The sequence below is a fragment of the Streptopelia decaocto genome, assembly GCF_964273445.1.
Source record: "Streptopelia decaocto genome assembly, chromosome: 10".
Lineage (NCBI taxonomy): Eukaryota > Metazoa > Chordata > Aves > Columbiformes > Columbidae > Streptopelia > Streptopelia decaocto.
Genome location: NC_138665.1, coordinates 6,272,923 through 6,287,706, shown reverse-complemented (window position 1 = coordinate 6,287,706; position 14,784 = coordinate 6,272,923). Strand labels below are relative to the sequence as shown.

At 41.9% G+C, this 14,784-nt stretch overlaps 1 protein-coding gene across 8 annotated transcripts; it reads right to left on the bottom strand.

Annotated features, from left to right (window-relative positions):
- Positions 1-7,381: 7,381 nt before the first annotated feature.
- LOC309444161 (TLR adapter interacting with SLC15A4 on the lysosome-like) lies at positions 7,382-13,076 on the bottom strand. 8 transcript variants are annotated; one of them, XM_082061759.1, is made up of 4 exons: positions 11,806-13,076; positions 11,281-11,432; positions 10,647-10,744; positions 7,382-9,067 (listed from the first exon to the last, which is right to left on the bottom strand). In XM_082061759.1, exon 4 carries the CDS (start codon positions 9,018-9,020, stop codon positions 8,100-8,102), a length of 921 nt encoding a protein of 306 aa, XP_081917885.1. In that variant the 5' UTR covers positions 9,021-9,067; positions 10,647-10,744; positions 11,281-11,432; positions 11,806-13,076; the 3' UTR covers positions 7,382-8,099. The 8 variants fall into 8 exon arrangements, with proteins under 8 accessions (XP_081917885.1, XP_081917886.1, XP_081917883.1 ...); XM_082061760.1 differs by having other exon boundaries at positions 11,854-13,076; XM_082061757.1 differs by lacking the exon at positions 11,281-11,432.
- Positions 13,077-14,784: the final 1,708 nt, after the last annotated feature.

The following is a 14,784-nucleotide window of genomic DNA, read 5'->3' as shown; positions in this document are numbered from 1 at the left end:
AGAAATTCTTTAGCCACAGCTAAGAGCAGTGGAAGCAGTTCTGAGCCTGGGCTCACATGCCAAGTCATCATATTTCCTCTTTCTGCTGAAATATTTGGTGCTGAGTTTGGGAGTTTGAAGATTGTTCCATTTGGTGGCCTGGAAAAGGAGTTTTGCCAACCTCCCATTCCCCTCCGCACCCAAACAATCCATGTTGATTTTTGCTATTCTCAGGAAAAAGGCAAGAAAGTTAGTATTTGCTTACATTCACATCAACCCAAAAATGAAATGTTTGTGTCTTGGAGGGAAAGAAGACCCACAGCATGGAGCTCAATAGCACTATCTAGAAAATGGTTTTGTGCGTTCAATCAATATCTATTTGATAATGCAACCAGAAAAAAAACCACTGAGTTGGGACAGCATCTCAGGAAGGTCAACAGAGAGGATAACGTTAAAATATGTGCCTTTTTTTGAATAAAGTTATAGGTGAAGAGATACACATCATACTTGTGTACCTGAACTGCTCGGCAAGCCTCTCTGACTAGGGCAAAACTCACCGTGGTTCTCAAGGAAAAGGTATAAACTGTTAATGGAGGGGGAAGGAGTCTGAACCAGGTCCCTGTGCAGAGTTTTAAATGAAATTGTTTCACTTGTTTTCTGCTCCTTTCTGTGACAACAGTTGCAGTGAGAACCTTCAACTTTGATTTTAGGATTTTGAAACTCCTCATTTTTCTGTTTTGAATTGGTTTACCCCACAGTTCTATATAACTGAGCTTGCTTCTTCCCTTAAACTCTTACATGTATCCCTGTTCATCATGTATTATAAATAAACCAAAAGCCAAAGCCAAAATGTTTTTCCGAAGTTCTATGATAACATAATACATGTTGTTCCTCTCGTAATGGCATTGATAGTATTGAACCACTTTTTAATGCAAGTCCATCTCATCATATGTTTATTGACATGCTTTCAGGTTTCTTTTTTTCTAATGTAATGTGCTTTCCCATATTTTCACATTTCCAGGCTAGACTCTGATCCCCATAATTGTATTGACAGGTACCTTGCTCCTGCTGGAATGAAGAAGACTATCAGAAGAACAGAGAATTGTGTGATACAGCAGGAGTGACCAGAATTCAGGCTCCTGCAATGAAAATCTTATGTTAAAATATTTAACTCCTTAATCAATGGCAACAGATTATTTTTCTTTACTTAGAGATCAAGAGGAAAGATGTTAAACCTTTTATCTTACTTTCATGATGTGTAATTACTTCTGCATACACTATAACTCCTCTTATTCACTATGAATGCATCTATCATTTAACAAAAAACAAACCCACACATCACATTTACAGCTCTCCAACAAAAGCTGTGAGATACACATAGAAAAGCTCCTAAAAAGTTACCTTTACACCCCGTTTAATCAGCTCACCGTGAAAAGATAAAAGTGTTAATGACCTCTACATTTGGTAGGTAAATATGATTTTTTTTCCCCACTAACATCAGAACCACCATTTGTTTAAATGCATTGTCTAAAACTTGAAGGAGAAAGCTGTTCTCATTTATGAATGTGCAAAATCTTTTTCCCCCCATCAGAATGGAAACTGCTCATATTTTCATACATAATCACCTTCATTTTCAGTTTCTCCTCCTCATTGCCTGTGCTTTCCATTACAATTTAATAAGTACAGTGACAACTGCATATAAAATACTGATCCTTTTCCCGCAGAAGCCGGGACAGAAGAGTACAGCTTTCCATCTGTATGCAAGCCTGCGAGCAAACACAGAAAGCACATGAAGCAGACAGGCAGCGTAGCAAGAAGATTTAATCAGAACTGAAATTAAGACCAACCCACATCATACTTCCCTTGCTGGGAAGCATTGCGCTCAGCTATTCTGTACGGCAGGCGTGGAAAACCCCTTGAAATTCAAAGCCATAGAGTGGGTTTTTCTCAGTATATCACAGGCCATGAATATATCGAGAAAGTCACTTTGTTAGTGGCAGGGAGCTGGATGAGCTGATGCGCTGCTCAACTCCTGTGACCCCGCAGAGCCCAGGCAATGATGCACTTTTAATTTAACATCAGGGACTCCATTCAAAACCTGTTTTTAACAAGAATTTGAACAAAATTACAGTGAGGAAACTCAATATTAATAAGAAGTGAGTAAAGAAGAATAAATTAAAAGAAGACATTCTGTTTACCTACACTCTTTCTCATCACCAGGAAGCCACAGAGAACATATACAATGCTAGATGCAAATTCTGCAGTTCATTGCTTAACATTTCATTAACTTGAAAAATCACAGATTTATCACTAAACCTTGCCTAAATTGAGAGATTTCAACAAATAGACTCTCCCATACCAATATTGTGAAGAACCAAGAGATTCTCCTTGCCTTGCACATACTCTTTTCCCATATAGTTTCCATACTGCTCTTGCTGTTTGGAAGCCCACAGCAGACTTGCAAACTGCCTGCACTGCAGCTTTACATTTAACAACGGCCTAATTAACACAGTCTTAAAGAATAGGGCATAGGCTGAGTCCCACTTTAATCATTTTGGTACCAACTTCTGTTTGGATTCTGCCTTTGGCAATAACAGCTTGAGCACTTTGAGAAATTGCTTAAGTGACTTGTAAACTAAAGGGCCTTTAATATTGTTCTTCATCACTATAACTGGAGCAGCCTGTAACTGCAGTCTCAATAAAACGAATACTTGTTCTTTTTGGTAATCTAAAAACTATTTTTCTGATTTGAACTCCAAACTTTTAATTCCCAGAGATGCACACAAAACTCACACAATTGCAAATCAGTTTCATATTCAAGTGGTGGGATGAGGTTTCTTCCACTGAGACTTTCAATAGTCTTGACTTTTTACATGATCAAACTATGGTTCTTAAATTTGTGCAAAAAAAAATGTCTGGGTCACAGAACTGTAGTGGGGTCAGCCTAAGAGACCCAGAGGCCGAGTTTAAATGAGGAGTCAACCATGACATGAAAGTTGTTTCTCATTAATTAGGACCCCAAAACAATAGGACTTCCGAGAAGCCTCCAAGCCGTCCTCACAAAGCACAGCCCAAGATTTTTCCTGCCCTTGGTGCTTGTCCTCACAGCCTCAGCTGCAGAGGAGGATGAAGAAATTCTTCTCATTCACCATTTTCTACCAGTTTACTCAACATTTCCTGTCCCCAGACCAAACCGCCAACCACCCACAGGGAAACTCCACAAGCCTGGACAAACCAAACACTGAAAATTGCTGTTGTCATGCTGCGTGGTCATCATAGTTCTGTAATCCCAAATTAGAGCAAGAGCCAAAGAGGAAAACTGCAATGCCACCTGCATTAAAGTTATGAGTGTAAATGTCCTGTCATAAAGCTGTAGTAGATCCAACATATATAAGCACAATATTTCTTCACCCCAGACAGGCGTGAGCATGTTCTGCCTCCTTGAGATTGTGTGTTTATTACTGAGATGGATATTTTAGTTCATTGTAATCAATCCCCATTCACCAGCTTGCTGAGCACCACGCTCAGTCCCACGTGCCAAACATGGGTTCTGAACACACACCTTGGTTTCTTTTTGTGCAGTCAACATAAGCAGGTGGCTCCCTTCCTAAGCTGTATTTATTATATATAAATATCCAATAAATCTGACCAAAATTCAACCACCACCAGTGCAAATATCCAGGCATATAACTTTACAGTCCAATTTAACATTAAAGTTTTTATTTTCTGTTCCAGCAGAGGTTTTTGTAATTCAATTCACAGGAAAGAGGAATAAGAACAAACAGAATCTGTTAATTCTAAACTTCAAGCCAAGATTTTTTGGAAATGGTCTGCAGTTATGCTCCCTGTTCCATTAAGCTCACAAATGTTATTCATGTGAAGCTGAGTGAGAGCAGGTGTGAGTCTGGGTTTTCTCTCCCTCCTCTTCGTTAACTTTTGTTACATCTCAGAGTAGTAATTACTGGAACACCAGCTCTATTATGGTTGAGCAACGGACAGAGCAAGTAAATAAATGGTCAGTGCATCTTACAAATTTGTCACAAGTGTGTAGTGGCTACAGATGGGGAATGAGAACAAAAAAAGAGCAACACAGCTTATTAAGAAATTGTATTATTGCACAGAAAAAGAATTTTTTTTGAGGAGCATCAGAGACCCCTAATTAGTAAGTCAGAGCTTACAAATGAGCAATATTCTGTGGGTGCATTCCTATATTATATGTATGCTGAGAGTTACCTGGGATATTATAATATTTAGATATGATAAATATAACATACGTATTATAATATCCCAGGGAACTCAGAGCATCTGCCATACCTTAGAGCTTGGGAAGCCCACATGGAGCTGGGTACAGCTGGGTACAGGAAGGTCTCAGAGTTTGCAGAAAAGCCTGGAACAAAGGCACAAGAAGCAAATTAGAGCCATACCACATGTCTCAATATAAAGCGAAGAGCTTCAGCTTTGATGAGTAAAACTCCACACTCACAACAAAACTCAGTTTTCCAGTCCCACGTAAACAGCAGGGAGAAATTAACACTAGAAGCTCTCTTTGGGGCTAATTCAGCTGCAGCGATGCTACCAAAGTAAGACATAAAGCAGCGTTAGCTAACTGCATGTTGCAATTCTACACAACTGACGCTATATTTAGGAAAGACGCTGTTTCCACTCAACCTCAAGGAGAAGCAGCGTTAGACACGGAAATCCCCCACGAGCCCCAGTGCAGCTCCTGGGGCTGGTTTGAAAGCCAGAGCTCCTCCGTCTCTGCCCTTGTCACTCCCCAGGTGAAGTTCCTCAGCACTCGGCTCACCCGCCTTTCAGCACTGAGACATCAACAAACAGGAGAAGTAACAAGATGCCAGATTGTTTCCAAGAAATAGGAATTTAATAAGATTGTAAGGCCAGGGCCATATTTTTTTCTCCCTGAAAGAAAGCGCCAAACAAGCATCCCAAACAAAATAAAGTCCTGATAGACATAGTGCAAAGGGGAGAAAGAAGGAGAGAAAAGGGAGGGGGAAAAAAAAAGAAGCACATTTGGGCAAGTTTCAGTAATTTAGCTCTGGACAACCCAGCTGCTGGTTGATGCTTGTTCTACCGCATCAGATATTCCTCCAAACTTTTTGCCTTCCCCAAGCTCGGATGAAGGAGCAATATCTACATGGGGCAGGACGGAAGATCTTCAGCCTCTTGGGATTCATGGGTCAATACTAAACACTTTTATTTCCACCTAGAAGCCCACAGGCAGCCAGGACACAGTACATGGTAGTGGCAGTTTGTTAGCGGCTGCTGAGCTGCGCAGGTGGGTTATTCCCGATAGATTGATGGGGTTGTCACAAATAAATTAACTCAAAGGAGATGCAGGCAGGAATTAAGTGGTGAGGTTCTTCTGGTAAAGAAAATTAGGTTAATTAAAATCAAATAGCTACACTTTGGAAACCTATATGTAAAACAGGAAAAAAAAACATAATAATTTAACATATAAAGAAGTAGAGAGAAAGCTGGATTACAATCTTTCTAGATTTTAACCTGCAGAATGTAAGAACAGCAATTGGTGGAAACATATTCTGCACACCTGGGCATCCTTTTTGTGGCAAATAATCCCTGCTCCAGATAGAGGCAAATTTTGAGATTTATTTGCCAAATGGTTGTAAACCTCTGGAAATCCTGAATTAAAGTACCAAAGGAAACCACCGCTAGATCTGACATTTGATAGATATCAGAAAAATTGAGTCACCTTCTATGGGGGCTTAATTCCCACCACTGACCACAGAGAGCAGGCTGCAGAATGACATCCTAATTATAAATCTCAGTTAACTGGATTCATTAACTTCCGAGCCCAGTTTACTCGGGGTCCTGGTCCCAGAACTTGATGAACGTTTGTCTGTGGGAAAACAGAAAGAGAACTGGAAATAAAAGCAAAAATTCCCTGCCAGTATTTCTCCTCCATTTTCAGATTTTTTGGCACATGGCTAAACACAACTGCCGGCCAGAATTCAACCACATGTGTCTGACCTGCAAAATACAGCACTGCTTTCGTTTGTAACAAAATACAGCTTCTGTCTGTCAGCAGTACAGAAAAGCACTCCTTTTACGGGATTTTTCCCCAATGTAATTTCAGTTCACCGAGCCCTTTTCTCCTGCTAGTGAAAACGGGCACAGCTCCCTTCCCACGACACACGCGACGTTTTGCGGACTATTTGACACCACATACAATGACACACCCAGCAGCAGCCACATCCTCCTCCTCCTCCTCCTCCAAAACAAGCCCCATGAAGGAGCAATCTTCGCATAAATACAGCTTATTAAGGGTCCAGTACACTTTTTTTTTTGCAATTTTCTATCTCTGCAGAGGCCGAAACAGGCACAATTTTAACTAAGCCCCATCCTACAGTTTTTATTGCAGTAAATGCAACTAATCAGTAAGGTAAGTTACTTAAGAGCTTCAAGGTGAATCCCTTGTGAATTGAGATCTTCTCGATGTTCTGAAGCATTCTTTCAAGCATTCTGATATTCTCATCATAAATGCCAATTCAGAGATTATTTTTTACAAAGCACAACAACTTAAGATGCTGGATTAAAAAAAGAAAAAGGAAAAAAAAACTCTACAAAACCCAATAAACAACTTTGATCTCTTCAAAGGACTGATCAGTTGTCAAGGGCCTTGATTTACAAACACAAATATATTTGCATTTGATGTATTATTACCTAGAGATCACAAGATCCTTCCTATGTTCTTAGAGGGCTGACAAAGATTTCTTAAAAATGCATATGATGCACCAGAGTTTAAGAGCGGTGTCTCAGAGACAAAGGTGGTTTTTGGTTATATTAGTTGTTCCACAGCAAGTTCACGGAGCAGCTCAGATTTATAACTCATCCCATCCCTACACATCGAGTGGCATCAGGAACCGGATAAAAGGATTTAACTAGGGTGTTAGTGCGCATTTTCAGAAGCTTACAATTGTATAAATCTAGTTGGTTGCGAGATTTGGGGTTTGGATTTCATTACTACAAACCCAGAACTGCAGTGGTGGCAAACCCTACTGCTAGTGCAAGAGGTTTCCTTAGATAATATTATAGAAGGAAATTTCCACAGCCCAGGTCAGAGTCTCATTCATTCATCATTTTACAACGGTGACACTGTGATTAATTTCCAGTTGAAACACTTGTTGTCAAGAAGAAATAGAAAAAGAAAATGGGTTCGAAAGCTAAGTAACAAAATCTCCATATCAAAATCCACATCTAAGTTTGCAAAGGAAGATGAAGAAAGTTTGCAATACCTTCTCAGGAGCGCTGCTGTCGCCTTCACTTGCTGAGGCCGCAGGCGCTTCATTCCCAAGGAAATGACGGCAGAATGCATTTACTAAAAACTCAGATGTAACATAAAATAACATACTGACAGAAAGCTGAGTGGATTTCAAATAGGAGGTAAGGATTTATTGAAAATAAAGAATAGTTTTACAGAAAATTAACTACTTTCACAATCTTGATCAACTAATCACATGGATTTTCATCTTAATGTGCTCCAGCCATGCAGTGCAAATGTACATGTACACCAACATCAGTGCCTTGATTCATGTTTCATGTCAATACATGATAATATACACAAAATAATCCAGAGTTCTGAACATCTCCATCTGCCTACACGATTTTCAAAGCAAAGAAATATTTTTCATCCACTGTGATCAATGTTTGTAGGAGCAAAGGTTGAATGTGAATGTCCAAAACTTGAGTTTCAGCTAATTCAAAATCCAGCAAATTTGATTCTATTTACCGGCTGGACCAGTCTCTTATAGCAAAGTTTTACCAGCACACATCTTTATTTTTTTACGGCAAAGGAAAATTCAATGGTACAGGACTATAATTACAGCCAGAGTCTTAGATGGACTTAGATGGACATTATAAAAATATGATTGACCAGTATTTTAGAGACAAATTCGTTTCAAATTCTGTATTAGAAAAACAAAAAACAGGAAACAGTGACCTCTGCTAACAAAGTACAGTTTAAACCTTAAAATGTTTATTTGAAAAAGTCAGTAGTGTGCAAATATTTTCAATTCCCAACCTAATCCTTGGAGAGAAATATTCTTATCTGACTGGTATTCACCTCCTCAGCTGAGCAGACGCAATCACGTCAAGTCCACCCTGCAGCTCTTTTTGGTGCATGCTGGGTTTGAGATTTGTAAGTTTGGAGTACTAAATTCCAAACTGCTTCTGTTTGTAGTGCTGCACAAGCTAAACAAAGCTAAAGAGTGCAGGAGCGCTTCTCTGGCTTTTGCCACTTCTGTGTTCTGCTCCTGCGATATCTGAAAGCTTATCTGGTTCAGGTTATTCCTTATCAAACTACAAGCAAGGAGGTTCGTTACAGAACCACACCTGGTCAAGTGTTCTTCAAAAAACTGTTTATAGAACTCTGCCACTTTGGTTTCCATGTAATTGTTGAGCACGGAGTTGGAAAGAGGCTCCTCGCAGAGCACGATGCTCCTTTCTCCAGCGTCGTCTGCAGGCAGGGACTTTACCCAGGGCTTTTCGGGATGCTCACCTGGAGGTGACAGCCCAAGGGGAATGTCTATGGACATTAGAACGGGGCCGTCGGGAAGTTCCTCATACATATGGTCCAAAACACAACCTGAATCACACGTGTGGTCTCCAACACGGTCTCCCCTGATGTGTAAGTCAGGATAGTTCAGATAAATGCTGTTGCATGACCAGGATCTGTACAAATCCATCTCTTCAGCACTCTGCTCTCTGTTAGGGATGTGTAAAGCTGGTGACACAGTTCCTTTAACAAGCGTTTTCTCATCTTTCGCAGGTACCTCTCTTATGGGTCTCCACTGAGGACTGCTCCTGTGTTCCATCTGGCTACTTCTAACAGAAATCTCATCCTGCTTCTCGGGTCCATCAGCAAAGCCTTTAATTTTGGGGTTGTCTACAAGTTTCTCTCTCCAGATTCCCTCTTTATCCTTTTTGGATGCACGAGATGTGCGAGGCTTCTCTTGATGACAGTTTTCTTTATAGATGAGGCTACATAAGATGCCTTCGGCCAGCATGACGACAAGTGTGAGTAACAGTCTAATCAGCAGAGCTCCATGTAGACCTGTGAGAGACAAACAGGGGGAGCACCTCAAACCCACATGGACAAAGAGTAATAAAAATTGAACAATGCACTTTCATGAAGACTGATTTTTCTTTTTCTCTAGAATACTTCTTTTTAGTAAAGTGTATGCTTTTCTACAATTTCAACCTCTCTACCATGTCAACAAAAAAATCATTCTGAAGATATATGAAGAACATTAACTGGGTTCTTCATCTGTAATATCACTTCTGATCTTTTAAAAGATAAAAGATACCAGCTTGTCTTCCCCAATAGTGAGGAGTAGTATGCTTGTGTATCTATAGGCTTCACAGTTTCACTAAACGCACGTGAATAATTAACAGCTAGTCAACACACCTCAAAATAATCTACCATGTCTACTGACTCCTTATTGTTCCTTTTCAATTCTTCTACTGTTAAAGTCAAGGGGAATATTTCCATTTACAGCCAAGTCTGACCTGAAGTCACTAAGCAAGAGACCATCACCCACGCAAAAGATGAACGGAGGAAAATTCCTCTGTTCTTCAAATCTTCTTTAATCTCTCCATATTTCAAGTACCTTCACACACCCCTAGTGTGCTCATGGTTTGAAACAGAGGGGACAGGCAAGGCGTGAGGCAGTTGTACTGAACAGCACACAGTAAACCTGCCAAAAACCAGGACATAGTGGCAATGCTGTTTGAAAGACACCAAAAACTCTACCTATAGCAAGGGAAATTAAAGTTTTTCACACTGCTGGCAACTTACATCAGTAGTAATTCCACGCAAGTTACTAGATAGCTCTCCACACAAATTAAACCCCTGCAAATTTAATATGATATTTGATATATAACCAGAAAGATCCTCCTCACTCTACTCCTTTGCTTCTAACTGTCAGCAACCAAACCATAGAATCTGGTTCATTTGTTCTGCAATGAAACCTGATGCACTGGGTCACTTTAATCCCAGGACTCCTTCCAGAAAGCTGTTCTAATGCTCTAATTACTTGAGAGATGGAAATTTTCAACTTCCCTCCTAAACTTACACACTGCCACAGTACAACCATTTGCTTTTTTCTCTTTCAGCATTTTTTTAGCTTTAATTGCAGTGTTTCCGCCCTGAAGCCAAAGGTAACACTGGAATTGTGATATGTGCGCAAGTGAGACCAAAGCAGAGGAGAATTTCAGTATGCCATGCCTTCTCCTGCTTATATTAGCGTAACTGTTCATCTATGGAACCATTTACATATGCAAAACACAGGACAATATTCTCTTAGGCACTTAAGGGTCTAAGGAAACTAAGTGCCATTTTGGAAAGAGACAGCACTTATCTGGCAGTCTAAATCTTGCTGAACATCAATGGAATTTGGAATGCTGCTTGCCTCATTTGCTTCTGGAAATCAGGACACAGGTAGCCAGAGCCCTATGTGCTAAAAAATTTGGCTGTATTGCTTTGAAAAAGCTCATAGTGTCAATGTAGAGCTAAAATATGGTAATCTGAGCAAAACTGCTCTCTTTCAAATCAAGTGAATGGTGCCTACATTGTGGAACAAAGCATAAGGAAAAAAAAGGGGAGGGGAACGGTAGAAAAAGCCTCGACTTACCAATCCTAGTGGGGTAAGAGAGGTGGATAACTGCATCGCCCAGAGCTCTCCTGCTACAAGAGAACAGATTCTTACATACTCTGTCTGCACTGCTGTGTCTGTGGAAAGAAAAAACAAACCAACATACACATGATTTAGTTCGTCACTTTTTCCTTTTAAAACAGAAGTGATCCCACTGGAAAAGCGCACGGGTTTGACTACAAAGTGACAGTAAATCTAAAAGAGGATGTTAAAAAAAATGAATTGAGATGTTTGTGGCGCAACACTGCTGAGCTCCTAACGGCCACAACACGTCACTTAGAAACAGCAAAGGTGGCTGAGGGATCGGGACGCCAGGATGTTCAAAACAACCTGAATTCCACCAGCAGAACTTCAGTTCTGTTCTGTCATCCACCTGACTTACGGAGGCGATGTTATTTACACCATTTCCCCTTTTGAAACAAATGGCAAAATTTATGGTCTCGTGACCTTCCTCTGATGAGGAAGAAGTTGCCAACTTCATTTAAAGAAGATTTTGATGAAATATCATTTGTCTGGAAAGCACAAATATGAGAATCTGAAACCAGTAGCCAACAGAGAGCTGTGAACCGTCTTGTTCATCACTGATCAGAGACACTTTGGCCTTGAAAATCACCTGTCTCAATGGCACGCCGGAGATGTCCCCACGGTGGTTTTGGTGCGTCCTTCACACAGACTGAAGGAGAGCTCAGGCGCTGAGCCAAACCACTGCCGAGCGCTACATCCCGCCCACAGACAGTCTGCTGGTGCCTTTTCCCAATCTCCTCTCTCTCAAAAGATTCAAATAAGTAAATAAATCAGAAGCTGAACCTCATCCAAGCGCTAGACAAAAGCTCTGAAATCAGACTGTTTAGTGTAATGATAGGAGTGAGACACAAATGTAAAATAAAACTAGAACGTAAAGATAACATTACAGCAGCATATTGATTGCAACCCATCATCCAACATGTTTTGTCAGTAACGATGCACATTAGAAATGAATTAATAAAAAGTCTGGAGTGACTGTGGCCATACAGGTCCAATGGAGTCTCTAAAGTTATTCCTCTTCACTGCTTTCCACCTCTATTTCACAAAATATTCCATTTTTATGGAGGCAAAATGAAAGTTATATTTATTCTGAGTAAATTTATATAAAACTTACTTCATATTTAAAGGCAGCTTAAAATGACTTTATTTTTAATCATCTTACATGACTAACTTCTGTGCTGGTAGATGCGGTTGTGGCTCCAGCAGGGGACTCGTGGCCCTGTCCTGGAGGGGATCAAACCCCACAGGAAACAGGGTGGTTCAAATTCCATCTGTTTTTAAACCTTATCTCCTTCGCTGAGCTGCTAATTAGTGGTGCAGCAGCTTCAACAAAAGTAACAGAGGAAGAAATCAAGTTAAGTAATTAGTCTTGAGTGATTAAAAACAAGTCACCTTTCACTTCAGTTGTACTCAGGCATCAAATGCATCAATATTAAAGGAAATTAATAACTTCCAATCACAAAGATTTTACAAAAAAACCCCTCATTTACAAGAATAAAATCAGAAAAAGACAAAAGTTATTTCAGAAGCTGAAAGCAGACTGGAGGTAGAAAAAACAGGCAGCACAACATGTCTGAATCCTGAGGCTGAATATACAAAGCAAAATTAATATAATGACTATATAATTCTTATAGTGAAAAAATAATACAGCATTGTGCTATTACCGTGCACAATTACCATATTACACTAACTACAGCAGCATGTAAATGAAGTCCCGTGTTTCAGCCCAGATTATGCATTTTATGTGCCCATAAACGTGAAACAGAAGTTGACCACATTATATATTTTGTTTGCAGTTGTTGTGTTTTTCACACAGAGCTGCTCCAACTCGCCTCCCATTTAAACCAGCAGTTGCTTGACTTTAACGAGCTCAACTTCTCGGGTTTTCAAGCAGCTCCTGCACACCAGCTCCTCCCTTACCCGAAAAACACGTTCCAGCCCTTCCGTGCCGCCCCTTCCGACAGATTTAACCCCAAGCCCCCCAACCCGCGTCTCTCCGCTGCCACCTCCCGGCCCCGCACACGGGCCCAGCCGCGCACGGCTCCTTGTGCAGCCGAAAGGCACCACCTGGGGTGCCAAAATGCTTTTTTCAATAAAACAGAAAGCAGCCCAGTTTCGCAGTGCAGCCCAGGACGGACACCCAGGGCCGGCCCACCGCAGCGGCATCGGGCGGGGGACGAGCCCCAGCGCTGCGGGGAGAGCGGCAGCATAGGCTCGGAGGAGGCTGTGGAGAGAACGCGGAGAGCTCCGGCCGCCGCCGCAGGCGGTGGGGCCGTTTCCCGGCGCGCTGGACTCTACCAGCCGGGGCGGCGGGCGGGCAGCTCGCCGAACGCAGGGCACAACTGCCCGGGGCCCGCTGCACAGAGAGCGCAGCCGCCATCGCTCTCCGCCGCGCCAAGCTCTCGAGGGGGCGGGCCTTCGCGCTGGCTGACAAGAGGAACGGCCAATGGAGAAGGCGGGACAGGCGCGCCATTGCCCGCCTCCGGGCTCAAGTACCCGAGGGGGCGGCCCTTCGCGCTGACTGACAAGAGGAACAGCCAATGAGAAAGGCGGAGCAGCTCGCCTCCGTCGTTGTATGGCGGTTGGGTGCCGCAGCAACGGCCCGAGGCGGTGGCCGCGGAGGGGCTGCGGGAGCCGTTAGGGCCCCTCAGAGCGGCGGGAGCGAGGCCGGCGGAGCCGCGGTTGGTAGCGGCGGCTCCTCGGCTGCTTCCACAAGGCAGGTGAGGCGGAGCCGGGCCCAGGCGCTCGGGGTTGGGCGTTAGTGGACCGCGGGACGAGCGACTCAGCGAGTCGGTGAGCGAAGGCCCCGCGGCCGGGCCCGTCCCGCCCTGCCCTCGGCCCGGGCTGCGCTGAGGGGAGCGGGGCTGAGCCCGCTCGAAGCCGCCGGGCCCGTGGGCCCATTAAATTTGTATTTAATGCCATGGTTAGGAAATACGTATCTGATCGCATGCTGTTTGCATATAGAAAAAATAACTTTTCCGGTGTGCCAGGAAAGGCCTCAAAAAGGCATTGAAGCTATATGGCAATTACACTGCAGTTGATGGTCTATTAACGATGGTGCTTGTTTTGGTGTTTTGTGGTTTTTTTTAAGGACTTTGAGGCGTTATAGCAAGCGACTGAAAACAAGTCTCCAGGTTCCTGAAGATGTCTTCACTAGCCAAAGCTCTGAGAGAAGGAATTAATATAGAGGGCCCAATTCTGATACTTTGTGATTGCAACATCCTAAATATATGTATTTTGCGTGCTCAGAAAACTCAGGGTGCTTGGTCCTTACCATGCCACACTCCTTACCTCCTGTAGTAAGACAGCGGTATCTACTTCAGCACCTTAAGTTGACTTCTAGAATGTTTTTGCATTTCCCAAAATGTTCCCAAAAGTTTACCAATACAGTTCAAAAGTGTTAATTATAAACTTAAAAAAAAATATTTGTAATGAACTTTTCAATCTAAAGCATTCTACCAAGATCACATTATAGGGATAAATCACAGAAAATAATAATAGATTAGACCTTTGAAAAAGACTTAACGATGTTGCTAAGTCTTATTTCTTGCATTTCTCAAATTATGGGCCTGAAAGCACAGGACTAGGAAATACCTTTTTCTGATGTTAAAAAAGCATGATAGATCTTACATCTCTCTCTCTCTCTATATATATATATATACATACACACTCTCTTACCAGTAGTGCAGCTGCTCAGGAGCCACTAATTTCCTCAGCTGCTTTTGCTGACCCTCAAATTAACTCAATCTGGGCCTCAAGAAGGGACTGGCAGATGCCTGTCCCACCATGCAGGCCTCACACTAGCATTGCAAGACACTTCTGGTATTTGAAATACGTGCAACACGAGCTGAACAATGAAACGAGACTTCACAGAATTTTCCATGACAGATTATTAGATGAGAAATGAATAAAATCTCACATTAATTGGTAGAAAAGTTTTATTATTACAGTGCAGACCATTGTAACCTGAAACAGCAAGTAAACATATGCACACATGCAGTTTGCTTTTCTAACAGGTTTTTGAAAACAGTTTGTACTGAGTTTAACATTAATGAATAACAATTTGGTATTTTAAGACTTTTTATAAACAAGA

Coding starts and splice junctions, on each gene's coding strand:
- LOC309444161 (XM_082061757.1), bottom strand. Junction 9,068..10,646: donor CTCTTACCCCACTAGGATTG/GTAAGTCGAGGC, acceptor TGTCTCTCACAG/GTCTACATGGAGCTCTGCTG.